The sequence below is a fragment of the Notamacropus eugenii genome, chromosome 2 (genome assembly GCF_028372415.1).
Source record: "Notamacropus eugenii isolate mMacEug1 chromosome 2, mMacEug1.pri_v2, whole genome shotgun sequence".
Taxonomy (NCBI): Eukaryota; Metazoa; Chordata; class Mammalia; order Diprotodontia; family Macropodidae; genus Notamacropus; species Notamacropus eugenii.
Window position 1 is genome coordinate 480,731,077 of NC_092873.1, and position 26,361 is coordinate 480,757,437.

General features: G+C 42.0%; 1 protein-coding gene across 2 annotated transcripts in view; it reads right to left on the minus strand.

Annotated features, from left to right (window-relative positions):
- The window catches only part of UCK2 (uridine-cytidine kinase 2), an 84,633-nt gene extending 58,511 nt beyond the window's left edge, over positions 1 to 26,122 (minus strand). For both annotated transcript variants that reach the window (XR_011975678.1, XM_072648758.1), the window contains exon 1: positions 25,346 to 26,122. Coding sequence is in view for 1 of the 2 variants with exons in the window: in XM_072648758.1 (XP_072504859.1) it covers positions 25,346 to 25,444 (99 nt within the window). In the remaining variant the exon portion in view is untranslated. The remainder of the gene's footprint in view (positions 1 to 25,345) is intronic.
- Between the last annotated feature and the right edge of the window lie 239 nt (positions 26,123 to 26,361).

The window sequence follows — 26,361 nt, forward strand, 5'->3', positions numbered from 1 at the left end:
GACAGAAAAGTGATAACATATTTTTGCATTTTTTCCTCTCCCAAAAAGACAATGCAGTGACAAGAGGTCATTACTCTGTACAGAGATCTTTGTGGATGATGTCACAAAAATGATCATCCTTTCATAACCTGAGTATGGAGAATTTAATGTTCTCAAATCAATAAGGGAATCAAAAATAGGCCTGCTTAAATATTCTCTCTCTGTGTCACACACACACACACACACACACACACACACACACACAATTAAACCAATGTCTTTTTCATAGTAGGTCCCATATTCGGGAAAGAAAGCTCAAGAACTAAAATTTTATAAGTCATTGTAAAGTGTAATGAGCATCACGAAAAAAGAAATTCAAAAAATAGCAAGGGAAAAGGAAGATAAAGGGACAAGCATTATGATGCACCTAATATGTTGGGCACTTTACAAACATTCTTTCCTTGGAAGCCTGGCTAACCAGCCAAATCTGGCAGGAAAAAGCCTGAACCCCAGCCTTCAAGTCAAAAGATCACACTTCGAAATCTGGCCATGGTACTGACTAGCTGTGTGACTTTGGGTCTCATTTTCCTCATCTATAAGAATTACCTCACAGGGTTATATGAAGAAAATAGTTTTTAAAGTTCCAAGCACCACCACAACCTCCCTGAGCCTCAGTTTTTCCATCTGTAAGATGGGAAGGGAATAAGCATTTATAGAGCACCTACTGTGTGCTTTGGCCCTCACAAGAGAGATTATAAGGATGAAAGGATACACAAGATGCAAACTTCTTCATAGAACCTGGGTATAAATGAGAAGCATTATCATTGGAATGAGGAAGGAAGTTAGAGGTACAAAGATATTCCCAAAGAAAGAACAATACTAGCCCATGCTGCATGCATGTCATAAAGGAGAAAAAATGTCTGTGTCCCAAGCTATTTACCAGCAAGAAAACTTTGGTGTATTTTTAATTAATTGGGTTACCTCTCTCTCTCTGATGAAAGTAGGACACCAGAACTACCAGACCTCCTCCCCCTTCTAGTTCCTCTATTATTAAGTCTTCCTCTTGTATCTCAGTGGTATAAAATAATTACTCTTTTTAGCTGTTCCTAAATGGTTTTACTTTTTAAATCCATATACTCAGATTTACCCCAATCTCTCTTATGAGCTACCCAATTACTACTAAGAATCATACACTTTGCATTTTACATATATAAAAAGTAAATGGTCCATCCTTATTGAATACCTCAGACTCAGACTTTGGTTTGTACCTTATGTTTCTTCTCTTGGCTCTTGTATGTCAAATCCTCTATTAAATTCCAGTTTTGTTTTTTAAACAAAGTCTTGGAAGTCTGACAGTTGATCAAATGTCCTATATTTTTTTCATTCAGGATTATGTTTAACTTTGCTGGGTATGATATTTTCTGCCAGAGCTCCAGTTCCTTTGCTCTTCAATATATATCGTGTTCCAAGCCCTGCAGTTCTTTAATGTCTCTGCTGCTAGGTCTTGTGTGATTTTTATTGTGGCACTGTTATATTTAAATTGTTTTATTCTTGTTGCTTTTAATATTTTATCCTTGAGCTCAGGGGTTTGAAATTTGACTATAATATTCCTATGAGTTTTCCTCATAGGATCTCTTTTAAGTGCTAATCAATGGATTTTTATCTATTTCTACTTTCCCCCCTTCTTCTGATGCTTCAGAACAAGTTTCTTTAATTATTTCTCATATTATTGTATCAAGATTCTTTTTTTGATCATAGCTTTCAGTTATTCTGATTTATTTTTGTTTTCTCTTCTTGATCTATTCTCCAGATGTGTTGTTTTTCTTATGATTCACTTTTTTTTATCATTATTCATACTGTTAATTATTTCTTGATCTCTTATAATTTCACTGGCTTCACCTTGCCCAATTCTAATTTTCAAGGTGTCATTTTCTTCCTTAAGATTCTGGATCTCCTTTTCTAATTGGATGATTTTCCTTTCATAATCTTCTTGGATTATTCTTATTTTTTTTATTTTTTTCCTCCATCTCTGTCATTTGATTTTTTAAGTCTTTTTTAAGAACTTCTGTGAATTCGTTTTGGGCAGGTGACCATTTGATATTATAACTCTTTGGGGGTTTCTTTACTTCCATATCCTCCTCTGAAGTTGAACCTCAGGTCTTCTCTATTCCTATAATATCTTTCTATGGTTGGATTCTTTCTCATCTGGCTGGGCATTCTGTGGTAATAAGCTTAATTTTTGTAATCACCTCTAGCCCTGCAGTAAAGGGGATGGTGCCTCTTGCTCCAGATCTTCAGTTCGCCCCTCCTGCCTGGAGCCAAAGCCAAACCTCCAAACTCCTCTAAATGCCCAAAGCCAGGGACTTTCTGCCTCACTACTTCTGAATCACCGGCATGTGCTGGTGGTTCCTTCTCACCCCTGCTCTTCACAGCACAGCTGGGTCTGGTGTTCCCTGTCAGCAGAGTTTCCTTTGATCTTCCGGGCTCAGACACCCAACTCCCTTCACTCTCCCCAGAAGAAAAGTTCCTGTGGCTGAGGCCAGGACAGTCACTCCAACCAACTAACCCAAGGGCTTGTGGGCTTGTGGTTGAAGTGGACCCCAGCCTGGAGGTGTTTACTCTTCACAGGGACCAAAACCTTGTCCTGGGATTTTTCTTCAGCTCTTCTCAAACTGTCCCAGGAAGACCATGGTTGTGCCCCTATTCTTAATTATTTTTATCTGCATTTTGTTCACCCTAAGGTGTTATTTCATCTCTTTTGTGGGGGAAAATCTTGAGAGCTTGGAATTTTCTGGCATATTCTGTCATCTTCCCAGAATCTTCCAAAAGCATTTATTAAGCACTTACTATTTGCCAGGCACTGCAACTTGCTGTAATTAGTGAGCAAACATCTGCTATTTCCAGAAGCAGAATCTCCTTTCTGTCTGTGTTCGGACCAGAGTTTTCTCCAACCTTTCTCCAAACAGAAATTAGTTTTTCCCAAAGGCAACTATGGGACTTGACTGTCCTCTCCTCCTTTGCGGCAGCTTCCTACTTGCCCAAGTGCTGAGGAAATAAACAGAAAAGGAAGACAGGGTGGACTCTAGAGTCAAGGGGACCCAGAGAGAAATGATCCTCTCTTACATAAATCCCCTTCTCACCCTAAAGCTAAACGCATGGCAAATGGAATCCTTTTCAATTTAAACTCCTAATTTCTCACTAGGCATCAGAGAGTTAGGAAAGAGACATCTCACAACAGGGTGGAGTGGAGAGATTACTGGTCCTGGAGCCTAAATGATGTCCCAGGTCTTGGTGCTATTTTACATTTATCAATGATCTGGAACTCAGGATTGTCAACATCAAGTTTACATACAAGTACAAGATTGGGGCAAAGCAATTAGGCATCAGTTCATCTGAAGAACTAGAGAATCTTTGTGAACTTTGAGCTTGATGGGTCGGCAGTGTATAACATGACAGCCAAAAAAGACAAGGATTTTTATTAAGAGAATTTCATCTCAGCTCTCATTAAAACAGCCAGAGTACACATGGCTGTGAGGTTATAGCACAATATAAGCTCCCTAGCTCAAGGCCACATCTACAGTGTCAAATTTTATGAGGACTTTAACCACATCCAGAGGAAGAGAACCAGGATATAGAGACTGGCATTAAAATTATGTTATGAGGACTATTTAAAGGAGCTGGGAATGTCTGAGCTAGAAAAAGGCTAGTGGTGAGAGGGGGGTAGTGAGGATCAGAAAGAATACAGAATTTGGAATCAGAGGAATTGGGTTAAAATCTCCACTTTGTCATTTCTGACATGTCCTTAGGCAAGTCACAGCCTCTCCAAGACTCAGTTTCCCTCACTGGTAAAATGAGAGTTGCACCAGATGGCCTCTAAGATCCCTTCTGGCCCTAAATCTATGATCCTAAAACATGACACTTGCAAGGCTTGGGGGGACAGTGGGGAGGGGCGAGGCAGTGACTAGACTTCTACTTGGCCCCAAAGGGCAGAAGAAATGGGTGAAAGTTACTGAAAAGAAAAGTTCAGCTCCATTTTAATTAGGAAAAACCTCCTATCAACTAGTTAAGGAAGACGTGGATAAGGCTTCCTTGGAAGGTAGTGATCACAATGTCTTTGGAGGCTGGAAGTAAAAACTGAATAACCACTTGCCTTGGATACTGGAGACCAAATTTGTGCACAGGAGTAGGTTGCATTAGGTGGGTTCTTCCAAGTTAGATTGTGTACCTTCCAGTTTTAAGTCCTATGAAAAATTCAACTTGTTAATAAAGGAGATGAGAAAAAACAATTTTTACCCTAACAGCTAAAATGCCTGAAAAAAAGACACATGGATTAAAGACAAATTGAACACAAAGAGTCCAGAGATTTACTCTTCCAGAGTCTTAAATCAGCAGTCCTCCAAGGTCTTTTCCTGAGCTCTTAAGTTGTATGTGTGTCCAATTATGCCATCACTAACATACCAAAAGAAAGAAACAAAAATAATGGGTTGAAATGTGAATGGAATAAAATTCCGGATACTACCAGACTCCCAAACCTTATCTCAAATGAGAATTTCTAATCTCAATACTAGAAAAAAGTAGAAGTCAAAGGGACTCATAAAATACAGTTAGACATTTAAAAAGGGATGCCTTTCAAAAAAAAGAAGCAAACATTGGGAGCAGACATCTGGGAGTACAATTGGCAAAGGTACTTTTACCCTAACTCATGTCTGGAAAATGTCAATAATCAAATATTGTCTATAGACACTAACTGTTCTTTTCAAAAAGGTTCTTTGTGCAAAGTCTGCTCAGAAGACTGAATGTAGAAGGCAGTTCCAAATCTGACCTACTTAAAAATATATTTGGATTTTGGTACAGGTCTATGTGTGTTTTTAAAAAGGGTAAAATAATTGAGAGAGAGAGAGAGAGAAAGAAAACCCTTAGTATGCCCAGCATGTCAATGAAAAAAACAGTAGAACTTTCTAAAAATTTTTTTAAATAAAAGAAGACATTAAAAATAATGGCCAACAAAATATAAGCTGCATTGAGCTGGCACAACTCACAAGGCTCGCAGGCACCCCAATTTTTCCAGTTCCCCATAGACTCCCACCAGGCCTAGGAAAAAAATCAAGGCCAGAGCAGAAAGAGCAGGTGGCTTCTCCTGGCGCCTCTTGGCAGATGGAAGGCCTGACACAGTAGGGCCCTGGCTCAGTAGCCTGTGTTGTATATGGGAGCTTTTACTAGAGCTGGGACCAAGAGAAGACAACTCACTTCAAGTGATCCAAACAATAGCAAAATCCACTGATAAAGAGGAGAAAATGAGAAGCTATAGCAGAAAGGGGTTCATTAGATATTAGGACTACTTTAGGAAAAATGTTTGATATTTATGAGATTTCTGACCCTTCCCTAAAGTCTCAGGGGGTTCGGGTAGCTGGCCATTGGGCTCACTTTCAGAATTCTCCTTAGGTGGAGTCATTAAAAAATTTCCCACTTCGTTTCCCTGGGGTCCCTTACTTCCCTCTGTACTTTCTCCTAAGACATAACAAGTCATAGTTGTATTTTAAAGTTTCTATCCCCAAATCACAACACCTATGCCTACCTCATTTCCCTGAGCTCAACAACACCAGGTTTTCTGAACTAAGATAAATGGAAGAGGAGTGTGGGACAAGGTGGGGCTGAGAGGGAGCACCAGTACACATGCAGGAATGATCTCCAAGATAATCAGGGAAATTCCCCAAAGGTGAATTGTGGCTAAAAGTTATGGCAGTGTCTCATATCCACTTTCTCCTCTGGAATGTTCAAGATACTTTGCCTGATTACATCCTACCAACCTCTAGGTATTAATATATTAACATAATTACCTTAGAAAAGAACCTTGGCTGAGATGTTTCACAGGCATTGCCACTAGGACTGCAATCGTACAGTGGCCTCTGTGCTGCTGCGGCTATTGCTCTTGGTTTCTGCTAATTGTGTGGAGATTGCTAAAGCTGTGGAATTTATTGAACTGGAGGACAGGAGTTACATGAGAACACTTGAGGTTTAGGAAGATCAAATTGACAGGATGGAGAAACGCAAAGACTGAGGCAGGAAGATCACCCAGGTTATCACAGAAATCTAGGTGTGAGGTGAAGAGGGCCAATGCCAAGGTGGTGGCAATGTCAGAGAAGAAAAGGGGCCACATCCAAGAGATGTTGTAATGGTAAAATCAATAGGATTTGTCAACAGATTGGATTGGGGGGGGAGGGGTGTGGTGTGGAGATGCCAGGGTGACTGGAAGGAGGATGGATCTTTTGTCAGTAATAGGAAAATCTGGAAGGGAGTAAGTTTGTGTGGAGGGGAAAGAAAGAGGAATGAATTCTGTTTGGGGACATGTTGAATTTAAAATGTCTACTGGACACCCAATGAAAGACATTCAACAGGCAGATGGAGAAGCAAGGCTAAAGGAGCAAGGAGAAAGGTGAGAGCTGGATAAACAGATCTGAGAATCAGTCTGGTACATGAGAGCAAAACTTGTAAAATCATCTTTGACCTGTAATCATATGCCTCTTTTTTCTCACTCATCTAAGTTCCTTTTCAACTTCTGTCGCTGAAGTTAAACTACTCCTGTGTGAGGAATATGGAAACCCCTTAAAAACTGCACAAGTCTATTAGATGAAGGACACTATGACCGCTGGGGAGGTTTTCATATCAGTGCTATTTCTTCTTTTGTTGTTGTTTAGTCATGTCTTGCCCAGATTTGGATAGCCAGTAAGTACCTGAGGCCTAATTTGAACTCAGGTCTTCCTGACTCCAAGCCCAGAACTCTATCCACTGTGCCACCTAGCAGTACCAAGGACCAGCTTTAACATTCTTAAAATTTAACACCAAAACTGAACCCAGTACCACTGTTAATCTGCCTTAGAGCACATCTGCATTATCACCTGGCTTGTTCTCCGCATGCAACTTCTGATACTGTAGTCCATCAGCTCATTAGTATAAGTCACACAGCTGACTCAATGAATGTGTAATTCATTCAACCTAACTCCACACTCTAGCCCCACATCCATCCTTCAATGGCTCCCTCTTATCACCAAGATCAAATGTATAAAATTTTCTGATTTTTAAAGCTCTTCCTAACTTTCCAATCTTCTTATACTTTACTTCCCTACATGTACTCTACCATCAAGAGACACTGGCTTTTTTGCTGTTCCTGACACCAAATCCTCCATCTCCTGACTCATGCTTTTTCATTGGCTGTCCCTCCATGCTTGGAATTCTCTCCTTTCTCATCTGTGCCTCCTGGCTTCCATCAAGTCTAAAGCTGCACCTTCTGTAAAGGAGATTTTCCCAATCTCCTTTAATGCTAGTTCATTTCCCTTGAAGTTACTTCCAACTGACCCTGTATAAATCTTGTATGCACACAGTTGCTTGTATGTTGTCTTCTTCATTAAAGAGTGAGCTCCTTGGGATAAGAGACTGTTTTTGTTTTTTGTGTATCCCAATGCTTAGCAGAGTGCCTGGCATATAATAGGTACTTAATAAATATTTGCTGACTCATCAGATGGGTTCTAGATCAAACCAAACCACTAAACTGGGCAACTTGCTGTAATTAGTGAACAGGCATTTGCTATTTCAGGAAGGCTATGTCCTTCAGTCTGGGATCTGACTAAGGTTTTCCCCAACCTATTTTAGTTTATCCTAAAAGCAACTCTGGGACTTGAGTACTCCCTTCTCTTTTGAGGCAGTTTCCCTAGTCACTTAAGGACATAAAAAAACCCTACCCACGGTCAGTGCTCCTCCACTTGGTGGATTTCTAAATGCCAGAGTAGTCAATAGGGAAACAAGGAAGGCCACATCCAGAGAAACCAAATGTCACTGCATTATTGTTGCATAACTGTGCAGTTACAGCAAAGAAAATCTCCTTTTGCTAAATATTCAATGACTGGCAAGTACCATAACTTGGTACATCTAACCTGAATAGGGTGCTGGCGTTAAGCCAGCCCGTATCACTCTCCATCTCCCAAATGCTGAATGGCAGGCCAAGTTCAAGATGCTTCCTGACCCCTGATGCCAAGCAGCTTATACCCTGAGTCATGAAGAGCACTGCAGGGCTATTAAATTACTGCTGCTGCTTCCTGCTCACCTTGGTTTCTGTGTTTTCCTTCTGAAACAAGTGCCTAGGAAGGATGCCTGCTTTCACTTATAAAGGCCTCTTTCCATGTCCCTCTTTTGGCAAAAATTTGATTTACATTATAATACAACTTCTCTTCTGAGTTTTTTTTTTCTTCTTGCCCTTTCTCTATGGATAAATAGTATTAAATGGCAGTAAATCAATATTGACACTCCAACTCCAAGGATCCTCCAAAGAAGGATCTTGAGTCTACTTGCCTCAAGTCTGGGCTCTCTGCTATCACTCCATCTTCTTTGTTTACTGAACATAATGCTCAAATTTTACTGCTGAAACAGCCTATTCATGAGCTGGTTCTGCCTGCCCTTCTTCCTCATGGGTAAGTAAAGAACATTCCCATCTTCTGCCTTACCTTTCAGTCAATCCACTAAGTCTTTTTAAAGTAATTAAGTAACATCTCTCTACCACAAGAGGAAGATGGGACTAAAAGGCACAGTGACAACAGAGAAGGGTTGGCCAGCGTCACCCTCCCCATCCTCCTTTAGTCTTTCCATTGAGTACGAAGAAGAGCCAACCTTCACCCTGCTGCCGGGCAAGAAACGGCTGCTTTGCCAAGTCAAGGCTGGCTCTTCTGCCGCTTCATGCTCTTCTGGAGCAGAGAGAGGGGTAAAATAACAACTGTACTATCAGAGTAGTCTGAAAACAAATAACCCTAGAACCTGACTGGGGAGTTTTTAAACTCCATTTCAATGGATAGTGGATGCTATAACTGTTTCCTGTAAAGAGAAATCTGTTTGCTTTCCTCAGGTGTTTTTATAGCACCTCAGAAACTTCATGTACATTAGAAGAACACAAACACCATTCCCAAGCCTACCTCTTCACCTTCCCCTCTTCTCGAAGGTCAATCTCTGCTACATTCTCAGTGAAGCCCTGATGGCTCCCATCTCCCCTCTCTTCAGTACTGCTTCTGCGTATCACTCATCTGGCACTGCGGCATATAAAGGGACGGTTTAGAAGCATACCAGTCATAGCCCAGAGAGGGCCCTTAAGAGGTCTTCTGAAGATGAACCAAGAAGAAATAAAGATTTCTTTGGAAAGCCCCAGGCACGCTGGAAAGCCGATCCACAGCACTATATGTAACCCCATTCATCATATACTGCTCCTTCACAACCATGATTGCTTCCCTCCATTTTCTGTGCCCCAGGCTAGGTCAAGATCATGGACTCAGAATCAAAAAATCCTAACACAGAACCTTTCCAACCAATTTTAGGCAGTATCTCAGAATCAGGGTTAGATTGCTTTCAAATGTTTATAATCCATGACTCCAGTGCTAGTCCCCCCCAAATACGTATTATAGGGGCATAGCTTTAGAAAACAAGTCTGATTCCTTTATTTACTGAAGAAACTGAGATCCAGAAGTAAACTAACTTGCTCATGGTCATATAACTAGTTCATGGCAGAAGTTAGGAGCTCCAACTCAAAATTCGGTTTAAAAAAGGGGAGGAGGAAAACAAGGACAACACACCCACACTGAAGTCTAGCTAGTTCATAATAGAGCAGGGACCAGAACCTGGTTCTTTGGATTGTCCCACTTCAAAAACTGCATAGTTAGTTCTCTGTGGCCACTTAGAACTGCTTTTTTTTTGTCACCAGCTGAAAATTCTCAAATACAAAATGTAAAAGAAGCAGTTTTTTCACCTAATCCTACAAAATGATAGAGGAATACATCCTGCCATGGTCTGCTCTATGACCAAATTTGCCTCCCTCTGTCCTACACACTGCTAAAATTTCAAAGAGAGCAAAACTGTAAGGGCAGAAGAGAACAGCCAGCTTCCGGTTTCATACCATGTTTGGATAGAGAAGAAAGCAAGCTTCTTAAATCAGAAGTTGCAACACCACTGAATTTCCAAATCTAAACACATCTGCTTGATGAGTCTCTCAGCAGGACAGTATCCCACATGATTCAAAACACTAAGTGTTCCACATAAACCCAAAGTCCCAACTTCTGCACTGTCTACTGCTCGAGCCCTTTCTAAAATGTTGGGGGTAGTTGGAAACTTCTGGCACTATTACTATTATTACTCCTAAAACCAGTCTCCAGTGTGGTCCAAACACAGAGCAAAGAGTTGAAGCCATGTAGTCGACATAAGCATGTCCCCTTACCATGTTCAAATTCTCCAGGTGATGTCTGGTAAAATAAAATATGAAAACTGCTTCTCCAAATGTAATAATGATTCTTTAAAAAGGGAATTACAATAAACCAAAGTATAATACGGGCAGTTAGGTGGTGAAGTGGATAGAATGCCAGCCCTGGAGTCAGGAGGACCTGAGTTCAAATCTGACCTCAGATACTTCCCAGCTGTGTGACCCTGGACAAGTCACTTAACCCCACTTGTCTTCTGTTCATGTGTAAAATGAGCTGGAGAAGGACATGGCAAACCATTCCAGTATCTTTGCCAAGAAAACCCCAAATGGGGTCACAGAGAGTTGGACAGGACTGAAACAATTCAGCAATAACAAAAAATATAACATGTATAGAGGATTCTACCCTTGTAATGGACTTACTAAGCTCTCTTTGTAGAGGTTACAGCTAAATAGAGGTTACAGCTACATAGCAGTTACCTAGAACTCCACACACACTTTACTATTGTATTCCTGTTTGTTTTGATTCTAATGGAAATCAGTTAACATTGACAAGTCAACAGAAATACCTGTCTCTAGTAATGCGAGGGACATTTCCTACTTTAATTCAACTTATTTCCCACAAGTTAATCATATTTCAATGCCATCTTTTTCAAATCCCTTTGGCCTTCAACAATTATCATTCATTCAACACGTATTTACTAAATGTCTACTATATGCAAAGCACTCTGTTAGGTGCTGACTACAAAAGGGAAAAATGAAAAACTCCCATCTTTCTGCCTGCAAGCTGACTACTTTTCTATTACTGTCCTGGAGGAAAGGAGATATAATTACTCAAATTAAGTAAAAGATAATTTGAGGAGAGCACCAACAACTAATGAAGGCGGATAAGCCCCCTATCCCAGAAGGTGGCACCCAAGCTGAACCTTGAAGAAAGCTAAGGATTTTAAGAGGCAGAAATAAAGGCAAAGTTCTCTCCAGGCACAGGTGAGAGCCTGTACAAAGACAGAGAGGACAGAGGACAGGACAGAGAGCAAATGATAAATAGGTCAGTTCAGCACACGTGAAGGGGAGAGGTGTGAACCAATATGGAAGGGTCTGCCACGGGCAGACTGCTCAGGTTTTAAATGTCAAACAGGGGAGCTTGCATCTTATCCTCAAAGGAAACAGGGAACCACTACAAACTCTTGAGGGAGTGATACAGTTGAACCTGTACTTTTGGAAGATTATTTCCATAGCTGGATGCTGCATGGTATGAAAAGGGAAAAAGACTAGATTCAATTGTTAAAACAAATTCTGGACAGACATGATAATAAGGGTCTAAACTAGAACAAATTTCTCAGTCCCTTGATAGCTTACACCATCCATGCTGTCCTCAGTACACACTGTATTTCTAATTGCATTCTCTGTGTTCATATCTTCCCAATAAAATTCTGAATTTCCTCAAGGTGATAGGACCTGACTTAGGCTTCTCTCTGTGTAATGGGGTTCCTTCCCCAGGGCCATTTTGTTTTGTTTAATTAAACCTCCCAAGGAAAGTGAACCAGTTTCCACTTGGGAATGCTGTGAGCCTAATATCTTGACACTTCTATGCTACATGAGTCCCCCATTGCTGCTGGTGCTGTCCAGTGCTGAGGATACTTAGCTTGGGACAACAGCTTAGTTGAAGGTAAAGTTATAGTAATAAAGATCTATTTAGAACATGGCACACTTCTGTGACTTAGAGCAAGAACTCAAACATTCAAGGTGACACAATGACCTGGCATCTGGGGAATTTATCCATCCCTGGGTAACAGGGCCAACTTTATAATGGTAAAGACAAAAACTGTAGGAAAAGAGAAGGGAATAAACATTTAAGTGCCTACCAGATTCAAACTCAGGTCTTCCTGAGTCTAGGTCTGGAGCTCTATCCAGCGCACCCCCTAACTTCCGTCCATATGATGATCAAGGTCTGCTGCATCCCACTGACAAAAAGAATGAGGAAGCTATAGTATAAACTTTTTATACACCTTTTGCGTAGAGCCATTCTGCTTATGGAGTGGGCTCAGGGAAAAACCAATCTCGCCCACAAATGTGGTTTCCTGTCAGGGAAAGAGACAATGCCCCTTTAGCAACTGCAGAGCAACAAAGACTTCCCTTAAAGCTATGGCACGTCCAACACTGGAGGGGGAATTTAAGGAAGTCAGGATGTAAAGAAGAGGTTTTTGACTATGACCATAAGGCAAACAGCCAGGGGAACTGCAAAAAACCACAAAAGGTCATCAGATTTTGCAGTCTACTGGGGAGTTTCTGAAAGTAAATACATTGCATAAAAAGGCTTCCTGATGGAAGATACGTTCTGGGTACCTTACCATCTCAAAAAGGTCTATATCAATCATGTCCATTTAAGCATTTATTAAATACCTACTAGATGCTGACTACTGGGCCAAGCTTTAGTCTACAAAGGTGAAATTCAACACTATCCTTGCCCTCAAGAAGCTTGCTTTAGTAGCTGAGGTAAGACAGGTGGTAGATAAATAGAGTACAAATTAGGAGACGACAAATCAGAGGAAAGATCTGAAGTAGGATGAGATTCCAGGAGGGAGAGAGGCAAGGACAGACATGGCTGCGGAAGCAATACAGCAAATTCCACAGGAATTACCTATAAAAGTATATACAAGGAAGGAAAGCTGTTTAAAAAGCTATTAAAGTTTTCTATTCCCTCTCCCTAATCCATTTTCCCTTCTCTCACATGCAAAGGAATTTCCCTCTAGATTTCCAAAAATCAACAACAGAGTATTTTCAGCTCAAATATTTACTTCCTAATATGACCTTGGGCAAGTACTTTCCTCATCTGCAAAATGAAGAAGTTGGACAGATTTCTAAGATTTTTCATCTCCAAAGCCCAGGCTCTCATGAATCAGTCTGTGCCTTTTTCAGATGGGCTACTGTTAGAGGAGCTCAAGAGTATTTTTTCATACAACTTTCTATTTTCAAAGATGCCCTTTATGAAAGCACAAATCTGTGACAAGTAAAAGAACAAGAGACCAAAGGAAACAATGGAAGGATTGATGGACTGAGTCAAGAGACCCAAATTACAGTTTCTGTCTTCCCACTGATGCCCAACCAGAGACCCATTCTTGAACCTCTAAAGCATGGTTTTATTTGTCTGTAAGGTATGGATGGGGGGAGTGAAAAGAGGAAACATTACTACTTCTGTGATTCAGGTGGAAGACCTTACAACTAACTAGCAAAGTGATCAATCCTCTGAGGTTATCTCTATGCATTATGAAGGTCTATACAAAGCCATTCTCTTCTGATTAAAGAAACTGTTCCCAATCCTCCTTGTGGAGAGACAAATCTGCAACTACCATAAAATGGAAGAATCATAGAAATAGTTAAGAAGGGTCTTCTTCAAGTTGACAAATCCTTTAATTATACAATTCTAAGACAAGCAGTCTTTCAACCAACGTGTAAAGACTTTCAGTGATAGGGAGCATCTGCATGACCCTATTGCTAGCTGCTAGAAACAAGAGCTAAAAACAATTCATTTTGTTGCCAGGAGGTGGACAATTCATTTGCCCTAAACCAAGTAGGAAGTGAGGCTTAGAGAATTCTCATCAAGGAGGGGATATGAAATCTTTGCGAGCAGTTTGTGCCTAGGGAAGGAACTAACTAGCTAAACGTGGTAGATCAGGCAGCCTTGATCACGATGCTCTGAAGCATTCTAGTCTATGAATGGCCTGGGAAGCACTGCAAAGCTGCAAGAAGATGCTTAGTAATACTGCAGAAGTGGAGGGTGGACCACACCGTATCCTGTATCCCCACTCTGACATCTCACATATCCCATCCAGCTTCATTCATTTTCAACTTCTTTGGCCTCCCCACTTCCCACTTTTCAGTTTTCTTTTGTGAGTTGTCATTCCCCTGTGCATAAGCTCCCTGAAACAAGGGACTGTCTTTTTTATATCTGTAACCCCAGCACTTATCAGGTACTTAATAAATACTGATTATTGCTAATGGTATAGATGGGGCAGCTAAGAGTCACAGTGGATAAAATTAGGAGGACCTGAGTTCAAATCCAACCTCAGACACTACCAGTTGTGTGATCCTGATAAAGTCACTTAACCCTGTTTGTCTCTGTAAAATGAGCTGGAGAAGAAAATGGTTACAGTATCTTTGCCAAGACAAAATGAAATGGGGCACAGAACAGCTGGAAACAACTGAAAAATGACTGAACTGAAATGGCACAGGTCTCTATCCTACCTTATAAAGAAAAATTTTCTAATAATTATAAAACTACCCCAAAGTAGAATGCTTTGGCTGCCTCCACAAAGACTATATAAAGATCAAATATAAAATCCAGTTTGGCTTTTGAAGCCCTTCTGGAAAAATTTTGCATGAGTTTAAATGACTTGGCCACAGTGAAGTCAGGTAATGTCAGAGATGGAATGTGAAACCAAGTCCTGTGCTTGACCACTACACCATGCTCCCTCTTCCAGTGTCCTACCTACCTGTAGTATAGGAAGTCACTCAAAGATTTTTGTATGCAAGAGTAAGTGGGAGTCCACATGCACAAAAATATTTATAGTAGCTCTTTTTGTGGTGGCAAAGAGTTGGAAATTGAGGGGATGCCATCAACTGGGAAATAGCTGAACAAGTTGTGGTATATGAATACAAAGGAATACTATTGTGCTATAAGAAATGATGAGCAGGCAGACTTCAAAAAAACCTGGAAAGACTTACATGAACCGATTCTGAGTGAAGTGAGCAGAACCAGGAGAACGTTATACAGAGCCACAGTCACACTGTTCGATGACTAACTTTTATAGACTTAGCTCTTCTCAGCAAGGAGCTAAGACAACTCCAAAGAGCTCAGGATGAAAAATGCTATCTACATCCAGAGTAAGAACCATGGAGTCTGTATGCTGATAGAAGCATACTATTTTCTCTTTTGAGGTTTTTTTCCTTATCATCATTTTTCCCTTTTTTTCTGATTCTTCTTTCACAACACAACTAATGTTGGAAATAAAATCTAATATGAGTGTATATGCATGCCATCTTGGGGAAGAGGGAGGAAAAATTTAAATTCAAAAATATTATAAAAGTAAATGTTGAAAACTAAAATTAATTTTAAAAAGAAGCTTAGACACAAAGGGGAAAAACAATACAGCAAAGAAAGCTGACAAATGTGGGGCAGGGACCTGGCTCAGGGCCTGGTGGAGAAGCCCAATGGAAAATGGAGGCATCATAAAGGTGACATCTGAAGCCGCATGAACCTGCTAGCTCTCAGGACTACCACATTACTCATGAGTAAGTTAAGAAGAATATAGCATGTGCCCAGTACTGGAAAGAACCTGGAGCTCATGTAAGATTAACCCTATCAAAATATAGGGAATGGAGGTCCAGTAACTGGACCCACAGTTGTGGAGACAATGAAATCAGACCTACCCAAATACAAAGGGAGTAGCCAACTTTTGGAAGCCTCCTCTTTATCCCCTAACTCTCCTTCTATAGCCTCCAAATTCCGTGAGGCTGAAGGGGAGAGTTTTTCTAAGAGCACTAGTAGCCTGGGTACCAGCCCATGCAAAGGAAAGTTGAAAACAGTATTATTCTCTGGAGTGAGCTAACAAGGATAAGCAACAGAAAGGAGCCCAGAAGCCAGGCAAAAACATCCTTGTGCATAATGCCATAGCCACATTAGAAAATTTTATGTGAAGTCTAAACATGAAAACCTAGAATTCCAGATCAGCAAGTGCTCTGCCAAATTGAAGCAATAGACAGATCTAGGGCATCAGACGTACAAGATTCCACACCTGATTTGTTTGCAGTCTGACCACAGGCAGTGGAGCAAGGAGCTTTACCTGGAAATGACTATTCAACCTTCCTAATTCCGCCTAAGACGGAGGAGTACGAAACTAAAATGAAATTTAGTTGGTCCCTGAAAAGTCAATGCCATTTCTTAAGTATGCATAAGATACAAAAAACACAAAACTGAAATGTATCTATATATACACATGCACATATAACACATACACAAACATACATATACAAGATTCAGACTAATCTCAAAAAATTAGACTATAAGGGGGCTTCAGCTGTGTAGCGTAAAACAGGATTTGGCATGCAGACAATTCTATTTTACACTAAACCAAAACAGGGAAGCAACATGGGATCATGAAAAGAACATTGAATCTGAAGTCCTCCTACCATCTGTGGGGCTGAGCAAGCCCTTTAATTTCTATTTCTTCAACTATAAAATGAAGGGGTTGGAATAACATCCCTTTCCATTCAAGAGATGATCCTATGTTCAGTACCTACCAAATAGCCCTGGAAACACCAGTAAATTGGAGTTTCACCTTTTAACTTAATTTGCCTAAATGCCAGGGAGCCCACTCTTCCAGCAAGTCCCCCTGACCTTATTCTGCCTTTCCTAGAAACAACAGTCGACAAGTTCTTACAGCTTGCTGTTCTTACAACAAGTTTCTTTTTGTGTCATGAACCCTCTTTGGTAATCAGATGAATTATTTATTGCCTAGAGTCACATTGGAGTAAGTGCTAAATTTCAATTGGAAGTTTATGAAAATAAAGGTGTAATATTTTTCCCATCTAAGTTCACAGGTGCATTGAATATATCGGAAGGGGCACCTGTGGAGCCCAAGTTAAGTACTCCATCCTTATATCAGTCTTACACTCTATACTAGCGCACTCTCTCAAGAGCTCCCTGAAGGAAGGCCAAGGAATAGTTTCCAGAGCCAGTCATATGATACAGCAAGGTGGAAGGTGAACACAGTGTGCAATCATGTCAGGGCTGGAGAGTTTAATCAAGGTGCCAGGAATAGGAAAGTGAGTGAACCAAGGGCTCTTGGCTTAGAGAGCTCCAGGAAGTGGCTACTAACTCACTGTCACCTGGAAACAGTGTCAAAATGGGCTGGCTACACATTTTTTTCCTGTGCTATTCACAAAACTCAGATTTGGGAACAAATAGCAGTTTACTTGAGAAAGACCATGGGGTTTTTGTGCAATCCCCAACACAGCCACCAAAATAAATGAATGTGGTATTAGGCTTCATTAATAGAAACATGGAGTCCTACATGAAGGCAATGAAAGTCCCACTTCAATTTTAATCTGCTTCTTGTCAAAGCAAACATATAATACCTTGTTCAGTTCTGGGATCTGAAATTTAAGGATATTGACAAAATAGAGCTTGTGCAGAAGAGGGACTAGAATGGTAACAGGACTGGAAACCTTTGCCACACTTCACAGGGTTGGCTGAAGGAAATAAGTATGTTTAGCCTGAAGAAGAAAAAAACCTGGAGAAAATAAAAGTTGCCATCTGGAAGAAAGATTAGAACTGTTTGACTTGGCCCTACTCAGCAGTCAGTCAGTCAGTTCATCAGTCAACGGAACTAGAAACATCAGGTCAAGAAGTGAGGACTCAAACTGAATGTAAAGTAAAAATTCCTTACCATTAAAGCTATTTAAAAGTGAGAGGTGCTGCCCTGGAGGTCCCATCACTAGAGGCCTTCAGGGGCTGAAAGAGAAAGCATTTCTGCCCAGGGGCAGAGCAAACTTAGGTCTACCACATGGCTTAGACTCAGAGGTTCTTTTAGGGAGACCACAAGGGTCTAGCAGAAAGAAGGCTGTTCTGGGAGTCGGGAAGGCTCAGGTTCTTATCATGGCCCAGCCCCTCCTAGTTGTATAACCAGGAACAAGTCGTTGAGTCTTACTTTTATCACCCATAAAATGAAGATTAATTAACATTTACAGAACCTAAGAAAGGCTCAAATGAAAGTCTAAGTCAAACTCTTCAAACCTATTAGTATCAAGTGCTGGACTGCGATGATTGCCTGTCAGGATAAGATACCAGATACTTAAGTCCTTTCTCAAACTCAACCACAAAGCATTTCTTAACTAAAACCATAAATGTTACTGTTATCATTCTCTTTATAAGGCTTTTCATAGTCAGCACTTCACACAATGCCTGACATTTCAGCAGACACTTAAGAAGTGTTTATTGATTGACTGATCCCACTTGGTGATAGTTTTAAGTGCTATTTCTTGACCCCGAGCAAGTTACTTAACCCTGTTTGCCTCGGTTTCCTCATCTATAAAATGAGCAGAGGGAAATGGTGACAACCTTCTTCACTAAGAAATCCCTCTAGATCAAAAGCCTTTCATTGACTGTATTGCAGTAATAAATAGACTGCTTCCTAACGCAAGGATCCTCTCATCAATTCAAATCCATATGGCTGTAAAAGTTATTTTCCTAAAGGGCAGGTATAACCCTATCACTTTACCCCTCTGACCCTCCCCACTCCTTAAATTCCAGCAGCTCCCCAGTATCTCTAGTATCAATTCCTCAGGATATTGAAAACTCTTTACAACCTGGACACATTCCACTTTTCTAACCTTACTACACACAACTCCTCTCTCCAAACACTATGATCTAAACAGGCCACTCTGCTGTTTCTCACACATCATATTCCATCTTCCATCTCTGTGCGCCTTTGGTATCATCTATCTTCCATTCCTGAAATGCACACCTTCCTTACCTGAGGCCTCAACTCAAGCACCATCTTCTGCACATAATTCATTTCCGCCCTCCCTCTACCCCCAAGACCTGGCATCTATTCTTTGTTATGCGTGTTATATTTATATATGCTCATTTAGTTGTTGCTCAGTCCTGTCCAATTCTTCATGACCTCATTAGGGGTTTTCTTGGCAAAGTTATGGAGTGGTTTGCAATTTTCTTCTCCAGCTCCTTTAACAGAGAAGGAAACTGAGGCAAACAGGTTTAAGTGATTTGCCCAGATCACAGAGCTACTAAGTGTCTAAGACCAGATTTGAACTCAGGAAAATGAGTCTTCCTGACTCCAGACTAGACATTCTCTCTACTGTACCACTTAGCTATTTATATATTCACATGGTTTTCTAGTTCCCTAGAGGTAATGGCCTAGTTGACTTTCCTAGCACCTGGAGGGCAATAATCCCTTGTTGATTTAGCAGCAATAAAACATTGTGATCCTAAATACAAGTGTTTTCTAAAGCACTGTCTCAAAAAAAATATTCTCCCCAAATATCTACCTCCACCAAGATTTACTTCTACCCACTACTCCTACCTACTCAGGCTTCTAAAAGGAGGTTAAATGAGACATCCTCCAGGCAGCTTTCCAGGTTCCTCCCCCACCCAACTAGAAGGGACCTGCCCCAAACATTTACCTACTTTAATTAAAAAAACAATCAACTAACATTTATTAAAACTCTTAATGTGCTCAACACTTTTGTTATCAAGGGTATAATGAGAAAAAAAGCAAAAATAATCCTCAAAGAGCTTATAACATAAACATACATAGATACAGGACAGATACATATACACATACCCATACATAATATATGGCAATATACTAAATACAAGGAGAGAAGGCAGCAATACTAGCAGCTGAGAACAGAAAAGGCCTCCAGAAGAGTTGACTGAACCTCCGGGAGTCCCCTAAGAAACCAGAAATAAGGAGAGCATTCCAAGCAGGGAAAACAGCCAATGGAAAGTCATGGAAATGGAAGACTGCTTGGAGGGGCATCAAGTAGACTGGTATGGCTGAACTACAAAGTGTATGAAGTGGATATACTGTGAAAGTGAGGATGAGGCCAAGCTGTGAGGAGTATTAGATGTCAAACAGAGGAGTTTGGGAGGGAGGTGCTAAACAGGGGTCAGGGGGTCAGACCTACAGTTGAGGAAGAATACTCTGGCATCTGTATGGGAGTATGAAGTAGAGAAGAGAAACAAACTCAAGGCAGGGAGCCCCATTAGGAGACTGCAGTAATAATCCCTGCTCAGAGGTGATGAGAATTTGAAAATGGCGGCTGTGAATGGAATACAGGACCATGTAAGACAGATATTATGGAGAAATAAATGACAAGACTTGACACTGATTAGATATGAATGATGAAAAGAGTAAACATGAGGGCCTAGGAAGGGTGTGGTAGGTGGGGTTTGGGGGAAAAGAAAACGAGGTCTGTTTTGGACATGCAATAAATAGCCTGCTGCTAGGGTCTGCCTGCCTCAAATCTCTCCCAACTCTAATCCATCCTCCATTCAGCTGCCAAAGGGATTTTCCTAAAGTGAAAGTCAGACCATAGTACTCACCCAAGTCTATAAACTCCAGAGGTTCCCAACTGTCACCAAGATCAAGTACAAAATTCTGTTTGGCATTCAAAGCTCTCTATAACAAACTCCCACCCATACCCACCCCCAACTTTTCTGGTCATCTTACACTTTATACACCCTCCACATACCCTGGAATCCAGTGACACTGGCTTCCTTGCTCTTCCACAAACAAGACACTTATTACACAGCTCTGGCATTTTCACTGGCTGTTCCCCAAAACTAGAATCCTCTCCCATCCCATTTCAGCCTACTTACTAGCTTCCTTTAAGCAGCAACTAAAATTCCAGTTTCTACAACAAACTTTTCCCCACTCCTCTTAATTCTAGTACTGCATTCCCACTTTTATTTCCAATTCATCATATACAGTCCTTTGGTCTTTCCCACTAGATTGTGAGCTCTCAGAGGGCAGCCAGTCTTTTGCCCGTTTTGTATCCCTAGCACTTAGCCCTTTATCTAGCACACAACAGGCCCTTGTAAATGTTTGTTCATTGACAGACTGAGTGTTTGGTTTGAGAGGTCTATTGAAATCCAGTTAGGAATGGAGCTCCAGAAGGAGGGCTGGATATATGGATATGGAAATCCTCCAGAGAAAATAATTTAATTCACAGGAACTGACGAATTTACCAAATGAGATAGTATAGAGAGAACACAGAGCCTAAGACAGCACCTAGAGGGATCCCCACCAGTTAGAGAACATGACATAAAGATTCAGAAATGGAGATTTAAGAGAAATGAGTTAAAATGGAGAATGAAAAGAGCAGTGTCACAAAAACTCATGGGAGAGAGAGTATCAGATCAGCAGTGACAAATCCTGAGAAGTCAAGCAGGATGAGAACTGATTAAAGGACCTAAGATTTGGCAATAAAAGATCATTGGTGACTCTGGGGTGAAGTTTCATTTGAATGACAGGTAGACGTCAAAGAATTTACAAAAGAGAGGACAGGAAGTGGATAAATCACAGGGATATAGCTTTTCCAAGTTTAGTTGAGAAGGGGAAGAAAGCTGGAGGACCCTACCTAGCAGGAATGGCATGATCTGAAGAGGTTTTTAATGATAGGGAGACTTGAACATGTCTGCAGATAGCAAGGAAGGAAAACAGAGAGAGAGTGAATATTAGACATAGGGTCAATCTGCCCTGGAGAAGATGGGGGGAGGGTGTGGGTCAAGGCCACATGTAAACAGGTTGGCCTGGTGAGGAGAAAGGTCACCTCTTCTAAGGCTAGACTTAAGGAAACCATGGGGGATGTGAGACGAGAAGGGCAAAATTGAGAACTCCCAGCGAATGGGCTCTATTTTTTAAGTGAAGTGTGAGCTGAATTGAGAACAGGTTTACAACAGCTATTGTGGTGAACAGAGAATCAATAATGGAAAAGCAGAACTACTTAGCCTTAGTAAAGGCCCAGCTGAAAAGACATAACACAAATCTGTAGTGGACGCAACATGATTTTATGATTCCCTCTAGCTCTCTTCAACATCACACAAGCAAAGGAGGCTAATACCATCCAGTAATCCTGAGGTGAGGTTTCACAAGAACAGGAGCAGCAATAGAACCCAAGAAACTTGGTTTTTAATTCTGTCTCTGCTACAGAAAACTAACTTGACCATGGGCAAGTTGGTCCATTTCTCCGTGGCTCAATTTCCCCATCTGCGAAATGGGCACAATACCCACTACTACCTACCTCACGTAAGATATACATAAAATGTATAAAATACTTTGTAAACTATAAAACATTCTAGAAATGCCAACTTTTTTTAAGAGATGCCTACTGAAATAAAATAGTAGTTGGCTAGTATCAATGACTTCACTAAGTTATTGAAGAAAATACTTTATAAATCTTAAACTAAGTATTCTTATTGAAAATTATTTGTTTCCAATATGTGGCACAGAGTAGGCTTTTAATAAAATCATGTTGAATTAAATCCTTGTCACCTTCAGTAGCACTGACTTTCTTATGGACTTTTGAACAGAGATATGTTATCTGTTGACAGACACTTTAGGATTCTGACTCATTAATTTATAAAAAAAAAAAAAGGGGGGGGGGAATCTGGAGAGAAAAGGACATGGGAGCCACAAATCATTGCTTCTGCCTTCACAGTCCAAAAGTTTAGACTGAGATAAAATACTTGCACCAAAGACATTCACAGCACTGAGATACTACAGCTGTAACACGAGCATGAAAAGACCAAGTCCATTCACAATGGGGCCAAGATAAGATTAAAAACCAATAAAATACTGCCACAGTGTTGCAAATCTGAGTCTTTTCTAGTCCTATGCAACTTTCCAAACTCCATAGTTCACCTTGTCTTTTCTCACAGCCCAGGGTTCTGCCTGAAAGAGGCTCCCTCTCTTGCACCTCCTCTGGGAAAGCCAGAATGAGGTTCACCCTTCCCCCAATGTTCCCACTCCCTCCTTCACTCCCTCCCCAGGCAGATACCCCTCCTCCCCACCCCCACCCCTACTCCATCAGACCTTAAATAGCACTTGGTTTTACTCAACTCTCTGCGCCTTCTTATGTGGTAACCTCTCACTTTTCCAGAGCTCAAAACGAGCATGGAACATTACTACAGTTGCCCAGGTTTATGTCTTATTCCATTTGAGTATGATACCAGAAGGCGTACTGGGTCACACACACTTTTCCTCTCCCCCAGGGCCTAGCACAGTGCTCCATGCACAAGAGGAGCCCAACAAAGGCTTTCTCAAACAACCCCCAGCAGCCAAGACTTCCACCAGCCCCTCAGAGTGGTGCTTTCATTCTTTATTCTTTCAAATTATACAACCACACCAATCTGAGTTTCTTTCTTCCAGAAGCCTATCTTCTAAACTTTTTTCCTTACTCCTCTCCCAGTTCAAATAAGATCCATGAGATCTATCTCGTGTCCTTCCAACTGGATGATTCAAAGGATTCAGTCTATAAACATCTTTGAATTCCCTGGCAGAAAGGTACTAAGGTAAAAAGAAATGTAAATTAGGAATTACAATGTAATGAAGAAATATTAGATAAATCTATGAAAACACATTTTACAAATCCTCATCTTCTACTCCTGAATTACCTTTAATCGTTAAAAAGCACCCAGAATGTGCTATGTAGTTTTAACAAAGGCAGTTCCCGCCTTTAGCTCTGCATGAATCCTCTTGGTGCTTTTCCCATCACAACTCTAAATATCAAACTACAAATTGAAAATTACATTCTAATGACAACAATAAATTCTCATTTCTATAATATTCTGTAATAATAAAAGTTAATTTAAAAAGTGTTTTCCCTCACAATAGCCCTCTGGGGGAGGTAAGGCACATATCATTATACCCATTTCACAGATAAGAAAACTGAGGCTGAGAGGAGAAATAACTATTGGAGCCAGGATTCTCCAAACCAGTTGCAGGACATTGTCTAGTGTTTTTTACGCTGCACTTCCACTACACCAAGCCTAATCATCTGTCACAAAAGCAAAACTAAATTTGTGGGAAAGATTCAGAACAAAGAAAAAAAGCTCATTCCCCCCATCTGAATCTTAAATTTCCTCAACTGTAAAATGTGCGGGTTGCTCTGGAGTATCTCTAAGGACCCTTTCTAGGTCTGGCTATGTATAAAATCCCCTGTGAAAAGAACACAAGTGTTCCTTTCAACCTAGTGAGGCTGGGCCTTAGGGCTGGCTTAAGGAGTGGCTGCAATAAATACTGCCTTGGGGAAGCGCAGAGACGAGCAGAAGCCATCAGCTCTTCCACAGCCACCGCACCCAGGCCTGGGAGCCCCAAATCCAAAGCAATCTACCTCCTCGTTGGGAAGGAAAAATGAAGGACCAAAATGGAGGGAGGAGGGGTTACTGGTGAAGCCTACCAAGGAGTGACACTCTCATTGCCCACAGCACATGGCGCCAGCGCCCACCCAAACTGGAATACCGCACTCACATGTTAGAGGCTCCAGCCTGGGGTTCATTGTTGCAAATGAAGTTCAGAGGTAGTGAAAAACTGTGGGGGAAACTAGCAGGCACATCCCCAAAAGACAGCTAGGCGCGGATCTGCAAACGCGCCACTCGTCTCCACCTGCAGGGCACGAAACCCGGTGCCCACGACCTGGGAATTGCGGTTCCCATAAGTCTCAGACCTTTTGCATAAAACAAAGCCAGCTGCTGGCTGTTCGCGGGGATGTAAGAGGCGTGTAGAGCGATGACCTCCTAAGAGGACCACAGGGAGATCCACGAGAGCATCCGCCAGAGGTGCGTCCAACGTTACCCTCGGAGCCCACCACGTTTCCTCTTGAAGTCAATAAGAAAAAAAACCGGTACCACGAAATACAGTTTTTCACCTGCCACTGCACACGGGCGTGCACACACCTGGCTCCGCTGGTGTTTCACCTCAAAATCTGCAATCACACCCAGATAAAAAGCCCGGCCTTCCTGCTCCCCTGCCCCCCATTCCCGCCACCACAGCAGCTTTTCCAGGCTAGCTTCCTGCCTCGCTCCGCCCATGGCACCAGGGCTGCACAGCTCCGGCGCGCGGGATTAACGCAAGGCCCGGAGAAAAGGAATGTGTGGGGGCAACAAGACAGATCTCCCCTAGATCCTGCGCCCACGTCGGCTTTCCAAAGCCACGTAAACCTAAAAGGGGGATGCATTTCAACAACATCCCCCCAAAGAACGACCCTGGCCAAGTTACTGCCTTTAGGAAAAAAGAGGCATGTGCTCAGCGGCCCCAGGACCGCTTACAGCCTTTCATCGGGGTCTCTTTCCGAGCCTTCGCAAGGCACCCCAATACCAGGGCGCCAAAGAGAGCTCCCAATGCAAATGGAAGCCGAAGTATCTCTTTTGGAACGTGGCCGGGAAACAGATACACCGCGTTCCGAAGAGCCACGCGGTCCCTGCTGCAACTGACACAGCCCAGCTCCCCTCCCCCCGCCACACGCGCCGCCTGGGGGAGGGGAAGCGGGACCCCAGGGGTCTTAGGAAGGGGTTGGGAACCTGGAGGGGGGAGAGCCAAACGCGGGAAGCCCCCTTACTTTGCCGCTGGCGGTGCCCCCGCTGACGCCGATCAGAAAAGGCTCCCCTCCGTTGGTCTGCTGGTGGTTCTGAAGGGTCTGATCGCTGTCCCCGGCCATGGCTGCAGCCAGTCCCTTCCTTCCTGCCCGCCTGCCTGCCTGCTGCTGCCTGGTGGCTGGCCTGGTTACCCAACTGCCTCTCTCCCAGGCTGGATTCCTCCTATTCTCTCCGCCACGACTTGGTGTTAATTGGTGTTATTGTTCTGCCGCGGCTGTGGCTGCTGCTGCTGCAGCTTCTGCTGGTGGTGTGGCTGCTGCTTTTGCCCCTCCTGCTCCTCCGGCTGCTGCTGCTGCTCCTCCTCCTCCTCCTCCTCTCCTCTAGGTCTTTCTGAACCTTCCAGCTAGGCCGGCTTTATCTGATGAGTCAAGAGCCTTCCTCTCCCACCACCCGCCCCAACCTAGTTTACATCTTAGTCAGAGGTCATCGCGATACAGCCGCTCCCATCCAGCAGAAAATCTTATCAGTTTATCCGCACAGAGGAAGCCTTCCCAGTCCTGTGGGCGCGACTCCAACCCCCTCCCAGCTTTCCAGGGCTCCAGCTGGCGGAGGTCTCTGGAAAAGGTGTTTGCTTGACACCTGATCAGAAAGCCTGAGCTTATTTAATTAACCTCCTCTAACCACGCCTTGAGTGAACAAGAAACAGAAAGAAACGTTTTATTTTCCTGTCCTGGATGTAATAAAAAAAAAAAAGCCATAAGGCATTGTGTATACATAGTACTGTTACAATGTATGTTATTATTATTATGATGATGAATAAATAATGCAGTTATTTCCAAAAGTGAGTCACCCTTTAACAGACCCATTCTAACTGCTGGGACCTAATTAACATCAAATGCACAGAAACAAAGCAAAGCGAAGGGTTAGAATGAATACTTGAAGCATCCTGGACAAAACTACAGTTGCCTTCTAAAAATATTTGCTTATTTCTGGTTATGTCACTTCTTGGCTTTTTTATTTGAGCACCCTTAGAAAGTCC